General features: G+C 38.0%; 1 protein-coding gene and 1 pseudogene across 3 annotated transcripts in view; one reads left to right on the top strand and one right to left on the bottom strand.

The window, feature by feature from the left end:
* Positions 1 to 18,434, bottom strand: part of GUCY1A1 (guanylate cyclase 1 soluble subunit alpha 1) — a 49,853-nt gene that overhangs the window by 20,652 nt on the left and 10,767 nt on the right. For all 3 annotated transcript variants that reach the window (XM_059697696.1, XM_059697694.1, XM_059697695.1), the window contains exons 2-3: positions 3,684 to 4,050; positions 451 to 512 (exon numbers count right to left, since the gene is read on the bottom strand). In XM_059697696.1, the coding sequence (XP_059553679.1) occupies positions 451 to 512; positions 3,684 to 3,938 (317 nt within the window). In that variant the 5' untranslated portion in view covers positions 3,939 to 4,050. The remainder of the gene's footprint in view (positions 1 to 450; positions 513 to 3,683; positions 4,051 to 18,434) is intronic.
* On the top strand, positions 16,459 to 16,577 carry LOC132236309 (small nucleolar RNA SNORA5; annotated as a pseudogene).

The raw sequence follows: 18,434 nt of genomic DNA, 5'->3' as shown, positions 1-18,434 counted from the left end.
ACAGAGGGGGCACAGGAACCCTGCTTCAACCTTTTAGCAGTATTCATCAGCTAAGGACTGTGCACTGAAGGTCTGGCATCCATGCCTGACCTGTTAAGTATTTTAGAAATCACCATTAGTATGAGAGAAGAGGCCTATGGGAGCTTGTTCAAAGCAGCAGTACATGGCAACAACGTTGAAATCATGGGCTCTGAAAAACCCAGCTTGGAAACTCAGTTCTGCCTTTTCCTCAACCCCTAGAAAATCCTAAACATTTTACATAAACTTGGAGCTTAGTGATGCATAACATGCGAAAATGCACTTATTTTCGGATTAGTAGCAGCTAAAACAGTCCAGTTTTTGGCATAGCATAGTGATTCAAAACATGTGGATACTTTCAGCAAGTGTTGGCTATTAATAGTGGCCTCAGAGATGGTAATAAGTTCACACAAATAAAACAGCTCAATTTACCTGCTTTCTTTGATTTTATGTTTTGCCAGTGTCCGCTGAAGTGCAAAGTTCAGCCGCTCAAACTGAAAATCGAAAAGAAAAGTTGTGAACATTCCCTTAAATAATTGACTCGACAACACATTTTAATCCTTCTCCCTGAAAGTTTCTTGCGAAGAAGTGGCTATGTTATCCCTGTAATGATAAGTGTCATGAATTTACACTTTGGAAAGTGGGACTGGTTTTCCATGGGTTTTTCAAACTTGGGAAGGAACCATGAGCTCAGACTAATTTGAGTTTGGATGTGGGTTTGTGGGCCTCAGGCTCTACCAGTGGCGGGTGGTCTTCCTGACAGCCACGGACCAAGGTCAAGGTGAGTGAGAATACAAATAGAAGACTCCAGTTTGGCAAAGTCAGGTCTTCCATGAAGGAATTCTGGGCATCACTCCCTTTGGGTCAGGAAACCCCTTTGGATGTGCTACCAATACGTCAATGTCTGTGTGGCTCAAGCCAAGCCAACCCGTGTTCCTGTCACCAATTCCACACCCAGCCATGCCAGTGACTCCCTGCCCTTAACTCCACAGGCATATTTATGTTTCGTGTATCATTTACACCCTCAGGTCTAGAAAACTGGCCTTATCTGTCTCTCCCTTTCTTTTATCCAATCTGTTGCCAAGATCAGTTGATCACTGATTTGAAACAAATCTTGGATTTCCCCTAATTTGCACCGATTTCCTTTCTTTGAACTAATTATCTTCGCCAAACACATGTAATTTCACTCTCTTTTATTGATTTCGTGAATTTTCCTATACTTCAAGATATTCCAGATAAGCCTCCATACGTTTTAAATACTTGACTCTCAATCTTTCTTAACAGATTGTTGTCTCTGGTTAACAAGGGGAAGGAGAGCATAGGTAAACAGAGCTGCCAAATTTTTTTTTGCAGAGCATGTAAAAATCATATGTATCTACATGGGTATACATAACCGCTGGTTCTTTCTGTAGTTTAACGAGAGGAAAGTGAAGAATTTTCTGGCTCTATTCCAAGTTGGGAAATTCCTTTCTCCTTAAGCACTATTTATATCTCACTTAGAGTTTCCACTGGTTAAGGGAGGCAGTGGAGTTCAGCAAAATAGACCCAAGCTTCTGTTTTAATAAAATAAATCATGAAAGGGACTTTCATTATAGAGCTTCGGAAAGATTTGAAATTTATTAGGAAAAAATGCAAGTGCCAAAAGGAAATAAAAGAAAATTTAAATGTAGAATGTAGAACAGCTTCTCTGACTGGTCCGATAAAGAGAGGGAGGATATGTCTGCCTCAGGATGAAAGAAAGGCTGGAAGGTTCATGGATTTTAATACTTGCTCCAGCCATAAAAACAAATTGGAGAGTAAAGTCTGATTATCTAAAATGAGAACTATACTCTGTCCAATGGTATTTTGAGTGTCTTCCTTTGGATAACCGATAGAATTGTTATCCAAACAATAAAAGAATTTAATGTCTACTTTAAAAATTTTGAAAATGCTATTTAATTAAAGACATGCAGATGTTTGGGCAGTTGATGGAATAATCTAGATTAGTATTATTCAGTCCAAATGTATCCAACATTAGACCATTTATTGTTATAAGGCAAATGACCTCAGTTGTCAGAGAGGCGTTCTAGTGAATAATACCTACTGTACCTCTTCTGCCGCTTAGAATTCTTATAATCTTGCCTTTCCATCTACTACCTAGCAGTATTGTCAAATCTTAAATAAATACTTCTATGAGCTCACAAACAACAGAGATTATTCCAAACAAAGACAATACAGTAAAATATCATTTATATTGATATTTGGAATGTTTTAGCATGTGGGTGACTTCTACTTTAGGAATTCAAAATCTATCAGACAAAATAATGAAGCCAACATGGCAATGACAAGACTCAGGAGAAGCATGGAGGCTCTCCGGCTTCCCCATCATTCCCATTATTCCCATCTGTTCCCCTCTGGGCACCTCACTCTGTCCTTGGAAACGAGACTACCAACCACTCCCCAGACTGGGATGCCAACCAACCAACTCCCTGACAAGGGCTACGTCCCTCATCCCAGCCATAACTGGCTGTCTAGTGACTAGAGTAGGATAAGAATAATTAAATATTTCTATTTCAAAGGCGATTAACCAAAGTATTTTTGTGATGATACTATATTCAAAATTAGTCCCTTCAACTTTCAGCTAATTCTAATTCAAGCTTTAATTCAAGTATCTTCTTTCTCACTCACTGGAGCCCATATTGTTTGACAGCAGAAATTGCTCTAGTCTTCAAAAGCTGTGTGACTTTGGTCACGTTACTTAGCTCCCCTAGTCCATAGGGATGTGGTTCTTCAATGCTTTGGTGTTGAGTCAATTAAAAATTACCAGTGGATTATGATAGCAGGAGTCTAATTCCGATCTCATAGGTTATGTGAGTGTCTATAAAACTGAACACAGATGGAGGGAAGAAGATATCTTGGAGACTTTCAGCTGTTCTCATTAGCCCTGCAGGGGGAGAGGAGCTCTCTACATGCCTCTTCTATTCTTAAAATATTTTACCTAATGAGGTATATGCTCTATTCCCAGTGTTCTGTCACAGGTAGATTAACAGAAGATGCTCCATATCTCAAAATGATATTAGGCTATGCATCTCGCAGAGCTATCTCAAGACGTGTCTGAACTAACAACTCTGACACAAAGGACCAGGTCAAGCCTGGCCTGAGCAGAGATTTCAGACTCAGACACAGCAGGAAAAGGGAGATTTCCCCACTTCAACAAATTATCAGGGGATATATCTTACTCTTTGGATTTAGAAGAAGAAAACATGGCAGAAAAGAAGTTATTCTTCAAGGAATTTGATGTTAAAATAATAGTTGACAACTACTGGTCATTTATGGTATGGGAAGAGGTATGGATCACTTCACTTCATGTTCATTAAAACTCTCAAACAGAGAGACCGTTATTGTTTCCATTTTACAGATAAGAAAGCTGATGCTAAGGGGCTAAGCAGTTGCTCAACAGCTTGTAAGAGTCAGGATCCTTTTGAAAACAATTCAATATGTTAAACATTTTAAGAGAAACACAATTTAAGACGATGATTGCTTTAAAGGAATGCTTTTCTGTGTTTCCAGGAAACATCTATCAGAGACTTGAGAGTGAGAAAGCAAGTGTTTACATTTTCCTTAGAAAACCATTATTTTACAATTTTCAAAATATCAGTAACATCCTGAACAGGGCAAGCACTCACCTCGGGGAAAATCAGCTTGCAAATGCTCTCTGCCAAAGTGTGAAGGTAGACGCGGCTCCGACTGGTCTTTCTTTGAGGGAGACTTCCTTGTGCATTCTTCTCAGGGGCGTCCTGACAGATGGGCAGGGTGGCTGGGCAGCTCTCTGCGTTTCCCGCCACCTCCTCTGCTGGCTCTTTCGGAGCCTGCCCTGGTGCCAGTAAGGAGAAAGGACACTCCCCTGTGATCTTGAGATCCTTCAGCTTCGTACAGAACATGGTGTCAGTGGCCTCAGCCTGCTGTGGATCTCGTCCTGGTGAACTGCTCCTCTGATGTGGGACTGACTAATGGAAGCCACGATCAGATCAAGGATACTGGTGATGGGAGTGTCTACGGGCAGTAGAAAGTCAGAACAGAGAGCGAGTGACTTAGTGCACTTACGAAAACAGAAAAAGACAGGTGTGAACAAGCAAAGACCACATAGTCATATTGCATTTTTCAAGTAAAAAAAAAATCTGGTGGGAATGTCAATTATAAAATGGATGGAACATTTGGTAAAGATCTATAATATATGTGCATTTTGGTATACTAGTAAAATACTTGCTTTTAATATTTTAATATTTTCAAATGGAACATAATTTTCTCCAAAATGTCCTCATTAACACAAACTATTGGTGTCCATTTTTGTAACCTTTTGGGCTAGTTTGATTCTGCATTGGTGGAACAATATGGTTTTAAGACAGAAGCCAAATCTAAATGTAGTTTTATTAGTGCTCATACTACTACATTCTCACTATGCTATCACTTCTGATAAATCAGAATAGCATAACTAATGTCTCCCAAACATGCCCAAATATATATACTTGAGGCCTAAGTACATTTTTTTCAGATCTAAAACATTGAATATATGTTTTCAGAACTGAAACACTGTCTGGTTATAAGTTCAGCTTATCAACAATTCTAATGATCTTGATTAACTGGGTTCATCATTCTTGGAAAATAAAAAACACACAAAAAAGAGTGGAAAAGAACCTACGTTTATTCACCCCCTTCTATATGCCTGGGAACTCTGTACTTACATTTAAGTCTCACGGGAGTCGTTTGATCCTCATAGCAACCATATGGCACAAACATTCTTATTCCCAACGAGCCAGATGCTTGAAAGTTTAGGTCATTTACTTTAGTTTGAAATGCTAGAAAGTGATGGAGCTCAACTTCAAAGGTAAGTCCATCTCACTCCAGAGCCAATGCATTTTCTACTAACTCAAGCACAAATGATACTGGTTTCTAAATAATAAGGCTTAATTTAGAAACTAGGATTAGTTTATCTTAAAGGTGGCTTAGAAGTTTATATTAAAGAGCCAACAAGAACATAATTCTTCTGTTCATTGGCTGGTGGTATTTGAATTATCCAGGATAGAGCCTTATACTTCCGTCTTTAGAACTAAAGCTCAGTTCTTTTATTTCCTATGCAACTAAATGCTCTTAATATATTCTTAATATGCATAAGCAATAGCTTTTAATTTGTCACAGGTAAGTTATCTAATAAGTTTAGAGCAATGGACAATTCTTTTTCTGAACTGAAACAAATAGGAAACCTAAATTACCATCTGACAACCTTTGGGGTCGCATGGATATTGAGTAGGTGAAGATGATGGATGCTGACAGGCCAGAAGAAGCTGCCAGTATTCTCTTTTATTTACAGTCATACCCCAAATCTGTGTTCACATGTAATTTATGAATCTTTAAGAAGGTACAAGGAAGACCCTATATATTCAGGAGCAGAAAACATATTCTGCCAGAATAGAATAGGAGCTATCTCAGCAGGCTACTGAGTGTCTCAAAGGCAATTTGGCCGTAGGTGCAATGGTTACTTGGATTTTGAAAGACCTAAAAACTTAAAGCTCTCAACTGCATTCATTGGAAGACTCAGTTCCACAAATATTTGTTTCTCAGGCTAATGTATATCAGCATAACTCTACTACTATTTACCAATTCCTGATCTCATGTAGGGTTTAGATCTGTGGTCAGCAGGCCTTTCTGTAAAGGGCCAGAAAGTAGGTCTCTATCACTGACCCAGTTCTGTCATTTTTGTATGAAGGCCATAGCTGCTATAAAAAAGGAATCAGTATTGATGTCCTTCAATAAAACTTTATTTGCAAAAACAGGCTGTAGATTTGCTACACAGACTGTAGTTTTCTGACCCCTGGTTGTGAAAAGCTGAGCAAGTTAACTGAAGCATTTTAATCCAAATATAATTTTGACTATAGGACAAGTTACTTCCTCATCTCCCAAAATATAACAGCCTCTGCAGATCCAGTTCTGCCCAACGTGAAAGTAATAAAAGAGATTATAGTAGATGGTATTAAATAATTATTGATTTATAATAAGCATAACACCATTATTTTGTATTAGTTTTCAGGAACAAGAGCTATAGTAACTGAATGCCATGATTTCAGTTATATTTTGATGTAACTACAACAATTACAAGAAGAAAATGTTAGAGGAAGAATCAGAATTTTTTGAGGGTATTCAAATAAAAGCAAAAATGATAAAAAATAGAATTCTGATTATAGGTCAAATGTAATGAAGGTATAGAACTACTTCCTAAAATAAGTTATTCTGGGGCACATTAGAACTTAAATACTGGATTTAGGAGTTTGCTATAATGTCATTTATGATAAAGTTTTTCATCAGCTTACTCTTCTCGTTAACAATGGATTTCAACTCTTGCCCTAAAACTCAATATTATAATTCTCATCTTCCTATGCAGTCTCCCCGTGGCAGGATAAAACTGACTACCCACCCTTCCTTGAGATTCTCCCCTATTACACAGTTCTATAACTTCCAGAAAACTGTGCCTAACACTGTTTTTAATTAAACTAAAAACAGCAACAGGAAACAAGTTGTACCTACTTCAAGAGCAGTTAAGTGTTTAGTCTCATTAAATCACAAATGTCTAAACAAACTAATTAGCATTCTTCATCTGTTCAACTGATGAAATTACACTATGAAACAGATGCACGCAGTGCTGATACCTTGGAAACCTGTGTTTGTCTTATGTTTGCCTGCCAGGAAGACAGAACAGGTTTCTCAACCCAACCAGTGATGTTTTTTACATGTAACACTAGTGGTAACTTCACAAATGACGTGGTCACTTGCAACTTAACACATAGCTTATGATAAAAATGAGAACAACCTGTTAAGGAGAAAACACATTAATTATAGTAATAAATTTGGTCGCAAAGACTTGGCAAACAGTGGCCCTGTATGTTGTCAGAAATTCAGAGAAATATTTGCCATTCCCAAAGTTGATGATTAAACAGCCTCCAAATATACCGAATGCTCTCTCCTTCTTACTAGTAAGTGATTAACTACTGTGGTGAGAATAATGGTCCAGCTCTTGGCCTCATATTAATAATCAAGATGCCTTCATGTTCAGGTAAGGGGGCTGTTCATCATTTCAACTCTCAGAGCAAATTAAGCACAAAAATATTTTTTTTTCCTACAAGTAAAATGACTCGAAGAAAACACCCCACAGGTACTCTCTGATACACAAAGCCTTTTCTATAAGAGCAGATCTTAAATTAGAAATGGTGTGTGTGTGTGTGTGTGTGTGTGTGTGTGTGTGTGTGTAACCTAAGAATTAAATCTCCATATATCCAATGATCAATGTCAGAACTAGCACCTAGTCATGCAAAAATCTGTGGTTAAAGATATATACTAGTAAGAGGCCCTGGCTGGGTAGTTAAGTTGGTTAGTGGACAGGGCACATACAAGAATCAACCAATTAATGCATAAGTAAATGTAACAACAAATCAATCTTTTTCTCACTCTCTTCCTTTCTTTCTCTCTCTAAAATCAATTAAAAAAAGAGAGATATAAGTGTTTTAAGATGAAATTCCAAAGTCCAGATTTTTAAGAGTAGCTGAAAGGAACTGAAAACTAAAACAAACGGCCTTAGTAAGGATAAAGTTCGCATACTCCAGTACAAACTATAGCAACCATGTTCATAAACAGATGTCAAGAACAGAGCTTACTTTTCAGGCAGACAGAAAATCTAAAAAATTTTAATTCTTCCAAAATTGAAAGAATATTAAATAAATCAGGCTTTTAAAATGTGTTTCATTTCACTTTGCAGTAGGAAATATTTATAGAACTTTCCCCTGTGATATATAAGGAAAGCAAGACAAAGCAGTAGATAAACTGGTGAGAATGCCCAAGTCTTTCCAGTACTAAGTTAAGAAAAAAGACAAGCAAATGACAGACTCCTTTAGGCCATCACTTCTTCCTGGTGTTACCATTATCTTGGCTCCCCTTATAGTCACACTTCTGTTACGTGCTGTGTTCACTTCCTTAAATAACATTTATTCCTAAGTCTCCAACTCTCTGGCTTTTGTGTCCACTATGTTACCGAATTCAACAATAAGCTGCTGAAAGTTAAACCTCAAGGATCTCTGAGCTCTTAATAGTTGAATTCTTCATGCCATTTGCATCTTCCTTTTCATAATCTCCACTCCCATAGAGTCTTTGATACACTGGATTGCCTCCTACTTCGTTCGTTCACTTTTCATTCTATTCAACAAATATTTATGGGTGGCTACTATATGTCAGGCATTCTTCTTCAGCGGTTCTCAACCTGTGGGTCGCCACCCCTTTGGCGGTCGAATGAACCTTTCACATGGGTCGCCTAAGACCATCCTGCATATCAGATATTTACATTATGATTCATAATAGTATCAACATTACAGTTACAAAGTAGCAACGAAAATAATTTTATGGTTGGGTCACAACATGAGGAACTGCATTTAAAGGGCCAGAAGGTTGAGAACCACTGTTAGATGCAGGGACAGAGCAATGAGTAAAGCATATCACCTGCCCTCATGGAGTGTCCAGTGCAGCAGGGAAACTATTTCAGACACATCAGTCCCAAGGTGTGACAAGTGCTATGAAAAAGGCAGGCACATAAGCGCTCTACAAGTGCAAATCAAGGCTCCAAACCCAGGCCCAGGAGAAAGAAAGAGAACTCTGAGCTGAACTGTGACTCTGAGCCAGGTAACGAGAGTTGCAGAGAAAACAGCAGGCTTGGAGGCCAAAACAGCCCGAGTCATGTTCTAGGAACTGAAATAATTCCAGCCTGGCTAAAGCACGGGGTCAGGGAGAACAAGGTGGTGGTGGTGAGAGAAGACAGGCAGAGGTCAGGATTTGGGGGGCTCTGTAAACCATGTTAGACAAAGTAAAACTCTATTCTAAGAGCAATTAACGAAATGATTAAGAAGTAAGAAAGTGAATAGGTTAGACTGGATTTTTAAAACTTTATTTGGGATACAGACTGAGAAATGGGCCAGAGTTGGATAGGTGCTGATCTGGGTTGGACTAGGAGTGACCCTGAGAATGAAAAAAGTAGATCAATTCCAGAAGTATTTCAGGGAGGGACTCTACAAGACTTGGCTACTGACTAGACCTGGCTAGCTGAAGAAAAGGGAGGATACATTCTTCTGACTTTATTTCTCAATGCTACAGCCAAAGGAAGGCTCTCAGGGCGTGCAAAACAATCAAAATAGTCTGTAATGTATTTCCCATGGCTTTGGTTATTAAATCATGACTATGATCCGATTGGGGGTTTTCAGGATTACAAAATACCTTGTAGGAGTTGGCCTGTTCCAACTCTCCTGATAAAATAGCCTTTTGGAAAGCAGTTTCTTCTCTTAAAAAGCTCAGACAAGAGAAAGCAGGCTCCGATTTACATTACAGAATAGAGCATTCACCTTCCCAAGGACTGCATACGCATGCAAGTATAAGGCACTTCCATCTATCTTCAAGAAGAGTGAAGGGTGTTTATCCTAAATTTTGTAAGGCTACTGGTAACCCTCCTAAAACAAAGATGTTAACTCTAAAAGTGATGGCAGTCTCACCTCCAGGGACCCAACACAGCAGGAATACCCCCTACCCTGATGGCAACCTCCTCCCTAAAGCTACAGTATGGGACACAAATTATGTGTAATAAACTGTATTAATTCTCCATTTAAAATAAGGTGGATGTGATCCACAATCTTTTTCATTGGACTTAGGGGCGATTTCTGTGAGATCTTTGTGGTAACAGCAAAGTTTAGTATACTCTATAGCAGGGAGATCTTACCTCTAAGAATTAGCATTTTTTGATTTTCAATTTTTATTTCAAAATGTTTACAGAATGTTTTATAACTTTAGTTATAAAGAGCAAGAGCAAAACCTTTTAGACTATAAATCCTAAATATCTATGTTTTTAAAGCTTGAGTGTCATACTCACTAAAATTTGAATATATGTAGTTGGCATCTCTTCAAATTAAATAGCATTACCACTTATGAAAGGTCATGAGGAAATCAGATAAATGTTTCAATATTTTGTTCCTGAGCTCTATAAAACTATTTCCTGCAGCTACTTTGATAATTCTCATCGTAGGTATAGTGCTGTAATAGTTCCTTCCAGAGACTTAGTCATTTAAAACTATATTTACTGAAAATATAATTATTACAGAAGAAGTTGTTACAGAATTTACCAGGTGACCGAAAAATGCACAGGAGTACTTGGAGACACAGGAAAAACCCATTTATTTTCAGATGTTTCGCATGTACTAGTACAATGACTCGGGAGACTGTTTCTCTCCAAATCCGGAGCAAACCAATATGGAGGAGGCTATCCCTTTATACCCTTTTGGTTTCTTTATCCCCCAAATATGGATGGGACTTCCAGACCTTTCTCGGGCTTTGTAAAAAGCCCCGTGTGTTGGGATGGGGGCCGTGAGCCCACACCTAAAGGCCTGGCCTGGTGCCAGTGCTAATAACCCTCTCTGGGGGTTGTGTATTGTTCATGGTTCATGGCCTCTGTAAAATGGAAGTACTTAGGTAAACAGGTCTTGCAGGACCAGATAATTAAGGAAAGGGCAGGGACCTATAGGCTAACAAGAATGTACATTAAGCTACTGGCATAGATTCAGATTGCTAGCCGCCCCCCCCCCAAAAAAAGTCTTATTTTCCCCATCAAAGTAAAGGGAGAGCTATATTGATAGTATGAAAAGAGTTAAGGGAGAAATAGAATTCCTTTTTACCCTATAAATAAGCCATTTTGTTTCGATCTATTCTCAGATAAATACTGTGTATTTCTGTAATGCAGGAGATAGAACCTTACCCAACCTAATCAAGAACAAACTAATCAAGAAGTGTAGGCATGGCCACACAGCAACCAACAGAGAGAAAAGCAAGGAGAAGAGGAACAAATGTGTCAGGGGAGGCTCAGGCTGTGGAGGAGATGCCCGCACTGGGCCAGGGCTCGGAGGGTCAGACAAGGCTAAACCACCACTGAGAACACCAGACACTCCGGACCCTTGAAAGCAGAGCTTGAAAGCAATGGCTTGTGGGCAAAATCCAACCTGCTGCTGTTTTTGTCCATCCCTTGAGCTAAGAATGGCCTTTCCATAATGAAATGGTTGAATAAAAATCAAAAGAAGAAAGAGTGGCTCCTCTGTGTATAACACATCCAAAAGCAACTTGGGCTTACTCTTTACAGGTGGCAGGGTACGATGGCCTTCCTGTAACATTACGCCCCATACATGAAAAAAAAAAATCAAAAAAAGAATATTTCAGGATACATGAATACTAGATGAGATTCAAATTTCCATAACTAAAGTTTCATTGGAACATGCCCTCTTTCCTTGTTTCCTACCACACAGCTCCTAAAAACCCCTGAAATCTCCAAAGTGAAAGGTGTCTTTCTGTATGCTAATGAGATAATGGGAGGCACGGGGCTCCTGGATACCTTCAGGATGGGGCCTGGTTGCCAAGGGAACCATCCAGGTGATGAGAGGGTTGGAACTTTCCATCTCACCCAGATCTCTGGGGAGGAGAAAGGGGCTGGAGGTTGAACACATAGAGGTGCCAGGAGGGTAGTGTGTCCAGAGAGGACATGAATGTTCTGAGTTCTTTTCTCCATACTTTGTTTTATGCATCTTTTCCATCTGGCTGTTCCCTGGTTGTATCCTTTTATAATGAACTGGTAATCTAATAAGTAAACTGTTTTTCTGAATTCTGTGAGCCATCCTATTATGAGACCCAAAGAGAAGGTCCTGGGAACCTTCAACGTATAGCTTGCTGCTTAAAAGGACCAGATGCCCAGACCTGTGATTGTCAGATGAAGGGGGAGCACTCTGGTGGGATGGAGTCCTTCATCGGTGGGAACTGATGCTACCTCCAGGTTATAGTGTCAGAGCGGAATTAAGTTGGAGGACATGCGGCTGGTGTTGGAAATTCCTTGGTGAGGAAAACACACACACACATTTGGTGTCAGAGTTAAGTACTCATAGTAAAGGAAAAACAGGAGTTTTACCTTCTCAAGCTCCTTTCTTTATGAATGGCCTATGGCTGCTGCTGTGGAAGTACAACAGCAGAGATGAATAATTGTGACAGGGACCACATGGCCAGCAAAGCCTAAATATTTACTCTCTTGTCCTTTATAGAATCAGCTTGCTGACCTCCGTTCTAAGGGCTACGAAGAACATACACATGTCATTTAATCTTCTCAACAATCCTATGGGGAAAGAAGGGTGTGTGTGTGTGTGTGTGTGTGTGTGTGTTTTAAGATTTTTTAAAAAACATTGTTTATTGAGTTTGGAGAGAGAGAGAGAGAGAGGAAAGGATAGGGAGAGAGAAAGAGAGAAAGATCGATGTGAGAGGCAGGGACCAAACCCACAACTTGGGCATGTTTCCTGACCGGGAATCAAACCAGCAACCTTTCAGTACACTGGACAACGCTCAACCAACTGAGCCACACTGGCCAGGGTTTTAACATCCTTTTATACTAGAAGAATCTGAAACAGGAAACAAATCTGGGCCTATCTGATTACAGAGCGCATGCTCTGGGGTGGTCTTTAATACACCATAGTGTTTGTTACTTAAATTCCTCTATGAATAAGTACAACCTGGGAATATAAAGATTAAGTTCCTCTGCTAAACTAGAAGACAGAAGAAAATGGAAGGTCAGACCGTTGGGCATGTCAACTGAGGGAATGAAGCCATGATATTCTGGAATGGTTGGCGTGAGAGACCCTTTCAGGGTCCCGGTGAATTCTAAAGAGACTCCCTTTTGCAAAATATTACTTTGAGCCTCTCTCGTTCTAGGAAATAGAGTAGATCTGGATTTTTTCATAATAATTAGAAGAAATCATTATCAGAAATGAATTTTGGCTTCAGAACCTGTGCTTTGCGCGTATATATTTGGATACTCACAAAGTTCATGCTGTGCTGAGGTCTTTCCCATTAAACCCCAAACCACAACCGTATTGTATTAATGCCTCTCGCCTCTCTAATTGTTTGAAAACAGAGAAAGTGAAAAGAAATATTCCTGTTCACAGTAAACCCCAACCAATTTTCTTATTCATTTCTGTATCTCTTACACAAAAGTCTACATAATAACACAGGCATTTCAAGATTAGAAGTTTAGAACTAGAAGTTATATAAGATTATGTATTGCAATAGTTTCCACTTGCAGATGACAGAAGCCCAGATTTTAGTGACTTGGCCCACATCCCAAAGCTCGTGAGGTATAGAGGTCAGAAAAGATTCGTGCAGGTTTCACCAGGAGATCAGAGTTCACCTCAGTGAAGTCTGATCACCCCCTCAACTGAAATACAGAGAAGCCCTCCTCCTTTTGTGGATCCCCAACAATTACAGCTACAGCTTTGAGAAAAAATTAACAGTACTTTTAATTCAAGTTCCACACTTAATCGCTTGAGAGTTATCATAAATCATTCATCTTAGTCCCACTAAAGGGTTATGGTTCATCTACATTTCACACGAATATCAATGCACACTATAAAGTTATTTGGCTACTTACAATTTTTAAATATTTCCCCAGGCTCTTTATCATGGTTTTCTCATCACTTTTGGTATGTTCTCAAGAAGCTATCTTTAGTCCTTTTCCAATTTTCTAAACATATTTTCTAAAGAAACTTATTCTTCTGTCTTCACTACTTAATTGAAAATTAGGCATGTTTTCAGCCTTAATCTAACTAGTCAATACAGATGGACAATTTATCCAACTTTGGACTTCCAGTAAGTTATTTTATGCTGAAAGTGAAAGAAAGAACTACTGGCTTGAAGACATCTGGTATAAACATGGAAAAGGTATAGGCGGCTTACTCTTTGTTATCAAATTTATTCAATTTTTCCCCTCCATCCCCCTTGTGTCTACTTATGTGCAGACACAAATACATATATGTAATTGAAATAAAACTTGAAAAGAAAAATGTTTCAAAAGTTTTCCTATATATTACCCTTTTCATTTTATTATTTTATTAGCTATTTATCTATTTGTATGATTTTTACCAGTTATTTTACTATTTTATTATTTATTTATTAACTTTTCTGGAAGGGAGAAATGTCACTCCACCTAGTACATAGGAATTTATGAAGCTCACTCACATCTGCCAAAGACACCAAAAATGCTCATGTTATGCATGATCCTCCTTTTCCACTTCACTGTGAAATTAGCTTAAATGGAAAACCACACATTCTTCCTATAGTTCTTTTCTCTATCAGACGCACTGAGCACAGTATTACTGGACATTTAATACATATTAAGTAATATCAATAAAATATACTATTAGGCTACTAATATACATAGGACAAAACACAGGCAAAAAAAAAAAAAACCCACACCTATACAATACAAGTAAAATGAGGCTACTTTGGAACCCATAGAATGTCTTTGCTTTCTGAAAAAAATTATAATGAGTCATTAATAAATTCATTTATAACTCAATCAATATTTGCTGAGCTTCTGAAGACAATGAAGATATTCCTTTCTATTTTCTTCAAAGTCTAGTATGTATATATTTATATTAGGTATACATATATTCTTAAATGGCTATAATAAAAAGTGGAGATCAGGTAGAGACAGAGAATTAATGATGTTTATAATAAATATCATTTTTTAGGCTGGGGCAGCAAAAGGCTGATCAGGGAAACTTCCTTGTAATGTATGGAATTTGAACTTATTTTTTAAAATGTCTACAGCTTGGGCATAAAAATATTAGCAAAAGGGCATGCCATAGAGAAAGAATGGTGTAAGTGAATTCAAGGAATGAAGGAAGTGGCGGCGAGGGGCAGGAAAGGATGGGTGCTGGAGATACTATAAAATTAACGTTGTCATCATGTGGCAACAGACTAGATCTGAGGAACAAGATGACTCTGAGGTTTGTCTAGAAGGATAATGGTGCCTTTAACAGAAAGAGGCAACAGACGTAGGCTTGAGAGAAGGAATGTGGAATTTTGTTTTATATACAAGGATCTTGAACTGTTAGTGGGGCACCTAGGTAGCGATGCATTTGAAAATTGGAGTCTTTAATTAAGGAGTGTTTAACAGATTAATGATATGAATTTGTGGTCCTCCACATAGAGGAATCCATTAAAGTCTGGAGTTTATTTCAGTTTATTTCAATCTGTTCAATGTCAAGGGGCTACCTGTAGAGAGAGAAGATGGCCAAATTTAGTACTCTGGGAAAAATTCATATTTAAGAACTGGAGGAAGATGTTATGACTAACATGGAGAAGCAGCTATCAGATAAATATGATGAGAATGTAAACAGAAGAGAACACGTTCAAAAAGTAGTGTATGTTGAGAGTCTGAAGAGGGTAATGGGTGTATTAGTCAGCTTAGGCTGCCATAACAAAATGCCAGAGACTGGGTGACTTTAACAGCAGACATTCATTTTCCCATAGTTCTGGAGGCTGGAAGTCTAAGATCAGGGTCCAGCATGGTCCAGTTCTGGTGAGGTCTATGAGGTCTCTCTTTCTGATGTGCAGATGGCCACCTCCTTGCTGTATCCTCACATGGCCAGGGAGAGAAAGAGGCAAGCTCTCTGGTATATCTTCTAATAAGGGCACTAATCCCATCATGAAGGTCCCGCTAATGACCTCATCTAAACCTAATTATCTCCCAAAGACCCTGCCTCTAAATACCATCACAATGGGGATTAGGAATTCAACCTATGAAATGGAGGTGAGGCACAATTTAGTCTATAGCAAGAAGACCGAAAAAATATCATTTGACTTTTAGATGATAAATATATGATTTTTATGAGACAAATTTCACTAATAATAGAGTAAAAGAAGAAGAATGTAAGAAATTATCGAGGAAATATAGTGTAAATGAGTGAAGATTACTTTAAGGCAAATTACATTAAGAGGAATAGCAAGTTTGAAAGAAAGATTTTTTGGATTAGAAATCTTTTGATGTACGTATGTTTATTGGTAGCTTTTTCTAAATAAGAATACTTACTACACAGTTTGCAAAATTAGCTCAAAAAAAGTGAAAGACAGAGACTTCCACTTCTGATTAGGTTGTATAAAATCATAAGAGACTCCCACTCTAACCCTAATGAGAACTAGCTTGATAAACTGTATGATCATAGCTATACTGGTAAAAAAAAAAAATCTATATGAGCACACATATTGAGAAACTACAGTTAAAGTCATACTTTATTTTTTAATATGTTTTTATTGATTTCAGAGAGAGAAAGAAACATCAATGATGAGAGAGAATCATTGATTGGCTACCACCAGCACGTCCCACACTGGGGATGGAGACAAAACCCGGGCATGTGCCCTAACTGGGATTCATGGGTAAATACTCAACCACTGAGCACATCAGCTGGGCTAAAGTCATACTTTAAAGTGAAAGACTGAACACTTTCTGACTATGATGAGGAACACAAGGCAAGGATTCCTCCTCTCACATCTAATCAACATCGTACTAAAGTTAGCTGCTAGTCATTGAAATAAGAAGAAAAAGGCAATAGATGGCTGCCCCAGCAAGCGCCGCAGCTCAGGGGCCCTGAGCCCTCTGCCCTGGGACCTAGGGATAAGTTTGGCTGTAGACATGGGGGGTGGTGGTGGGAAGGCAATAAGATTAGAAAGAGATAAGTATAACTGCCATTTTATGTATATGTAATTATTTATGTGAAACTTTCCAAGAGAATCTACAAAATAACAACTAGAACTAAGAAGTAATTTTAGCAAGGTTGCAGGATATAAAGCTAATTTTTTAAAAGTCCACTGTAATTTCTGTACTGATAGTTAACAATTGAGAAATTATATTTTTAAAAATCCTTTTATAATAATGTCAACAAATATAAAATAATTAGAAATAAATCTAACTAAAGACTTGCAAGACTACCAAATTATAAACATTGGTAAAATAATTTTTAAAAAGCCAAATAGAGAGATACACCAGCCTCAATATTGTTAAGGTATCAAATTTCCCTAAATGATCTGAACATTCAATGCAATCCCAGTCAAAAATCTCAGCCAGCTTCTTCGAATTTTACTATTTAGTATTCAGCTTTTTAAGATTTAATGAAAACCATAGACTAGCTAAACCAATACTAAGGAAGAAAACACTGAAAAAACACACACCTGATTTAAAACTTATTATAGAGTTACAGTAATCAAAAAGTTTGGTATTGGTTTGAAATGAGTAACAGAGATCAATGGAACAAAAAGTCCGAAAACATGTTGACCTGTGAACCAGGAGGTCACTGTTCAATTCTCAGTTGGGGCACATGCCTGGGTTGTGGGCTTGGTCCCCAGTGTGGGGCATGCAGGAGGCAGCCAATCAATGATTCTCTCTCATCATTGACATTTTGCTCTCTCTCTCTCTCTCTCTTCCTCTCTGAAATCAATATATATATATTAAGAGTCCAAAAACAGGTCCACAATTGTTTATTCAATTATTCAACAAAAGTATCAAGGCAATTCAATGGGAAGAGAAACCTTTTTCATTAAATAATATTGAAAAACTTGAGTATCCATATGGGTAAAAAATGAACTTTGATCCATATTTCAGATCATACACAAAAATTAATTCCAAATGGATCACAGACCTAAATGCAGAACTTAAAATTATAAAACTTTGAGTTTTGAAAACTTTTCAAAAGATACCATTGAGTAAACAAAGAGACAAATCACACAGTAGGAGAAAACATTTGCCACACATGTACCAACAAAATAATTAAATCCAGATTATAAAAAGTTTTGCAGCTAAATAAGAAGACAAGCAATTAATTAAAAGCTGAGCAAAAGATTCCTCAGTCTGTTCCATGCTTCCATGTCTCTGGATCTATTTTGTTCTTCAGTTTATTTGTTCATTAGATTCCACAAGTAAGTGAGATCATGACTGAGGAATCTCAGAGGGAAGAGGGGAGAGGGGATAGGAAGAGATTAACCAAAGAACTTGTATGCATATATGCATAATCCATGGACATGGACAATAGTGGGGAGGGGAGGGGCAGGAGTGGGGTGGAGAGAGTCAATGGGGGGGGGGAAGGGGACATCTGTAATACTTTCAACACTAAAGATACATTTTTAAAAAATGGGAAAAAGATCTGAACAGATACTTTACTAAAGAAGATATGTGAATAGCCAATAACTCTTTAGATATTCAATATTACTAGTCATGAGGCAAAAATCCACTAGAATACCTAACATTTAAAAGTTTGACAATGCCAAGAGTTAGTGATGATGTGGAAAAACTGAAATTCTCAGACACTGCTGGAGGGACTGCAAAAAAATACAATCACTTTGGAAAACAGTTTGGTGGTTTCTTAAAATAATAAACATATCCTATCATATCACTTAGCTATTCCATTCCTAGGGATTTACCCAAGAGAAAGGTAAACACTATATTCCAACAAAGACTTGTATGTAAATGTTCATGGCAACTTTATTTGTAATAGCTAAAA

Source organism: Myotis daubentonii, chromosome 5 (genome assembly GCF_963259705.1).
Source record: "Myotis daubentonii chromosome 5, mMyoDau2.1, whole genome shotgun sequence".
NCBI classification, from domain to species: Eukaryota; Metazoa; Chordata; class Mammalia; order Chiroptera; family Vespertilionidae; genus Myotis; species Myotis daubentonii.
This window is presented reverse-complemented; position numbering and strand designations above follow the sequence as displayed.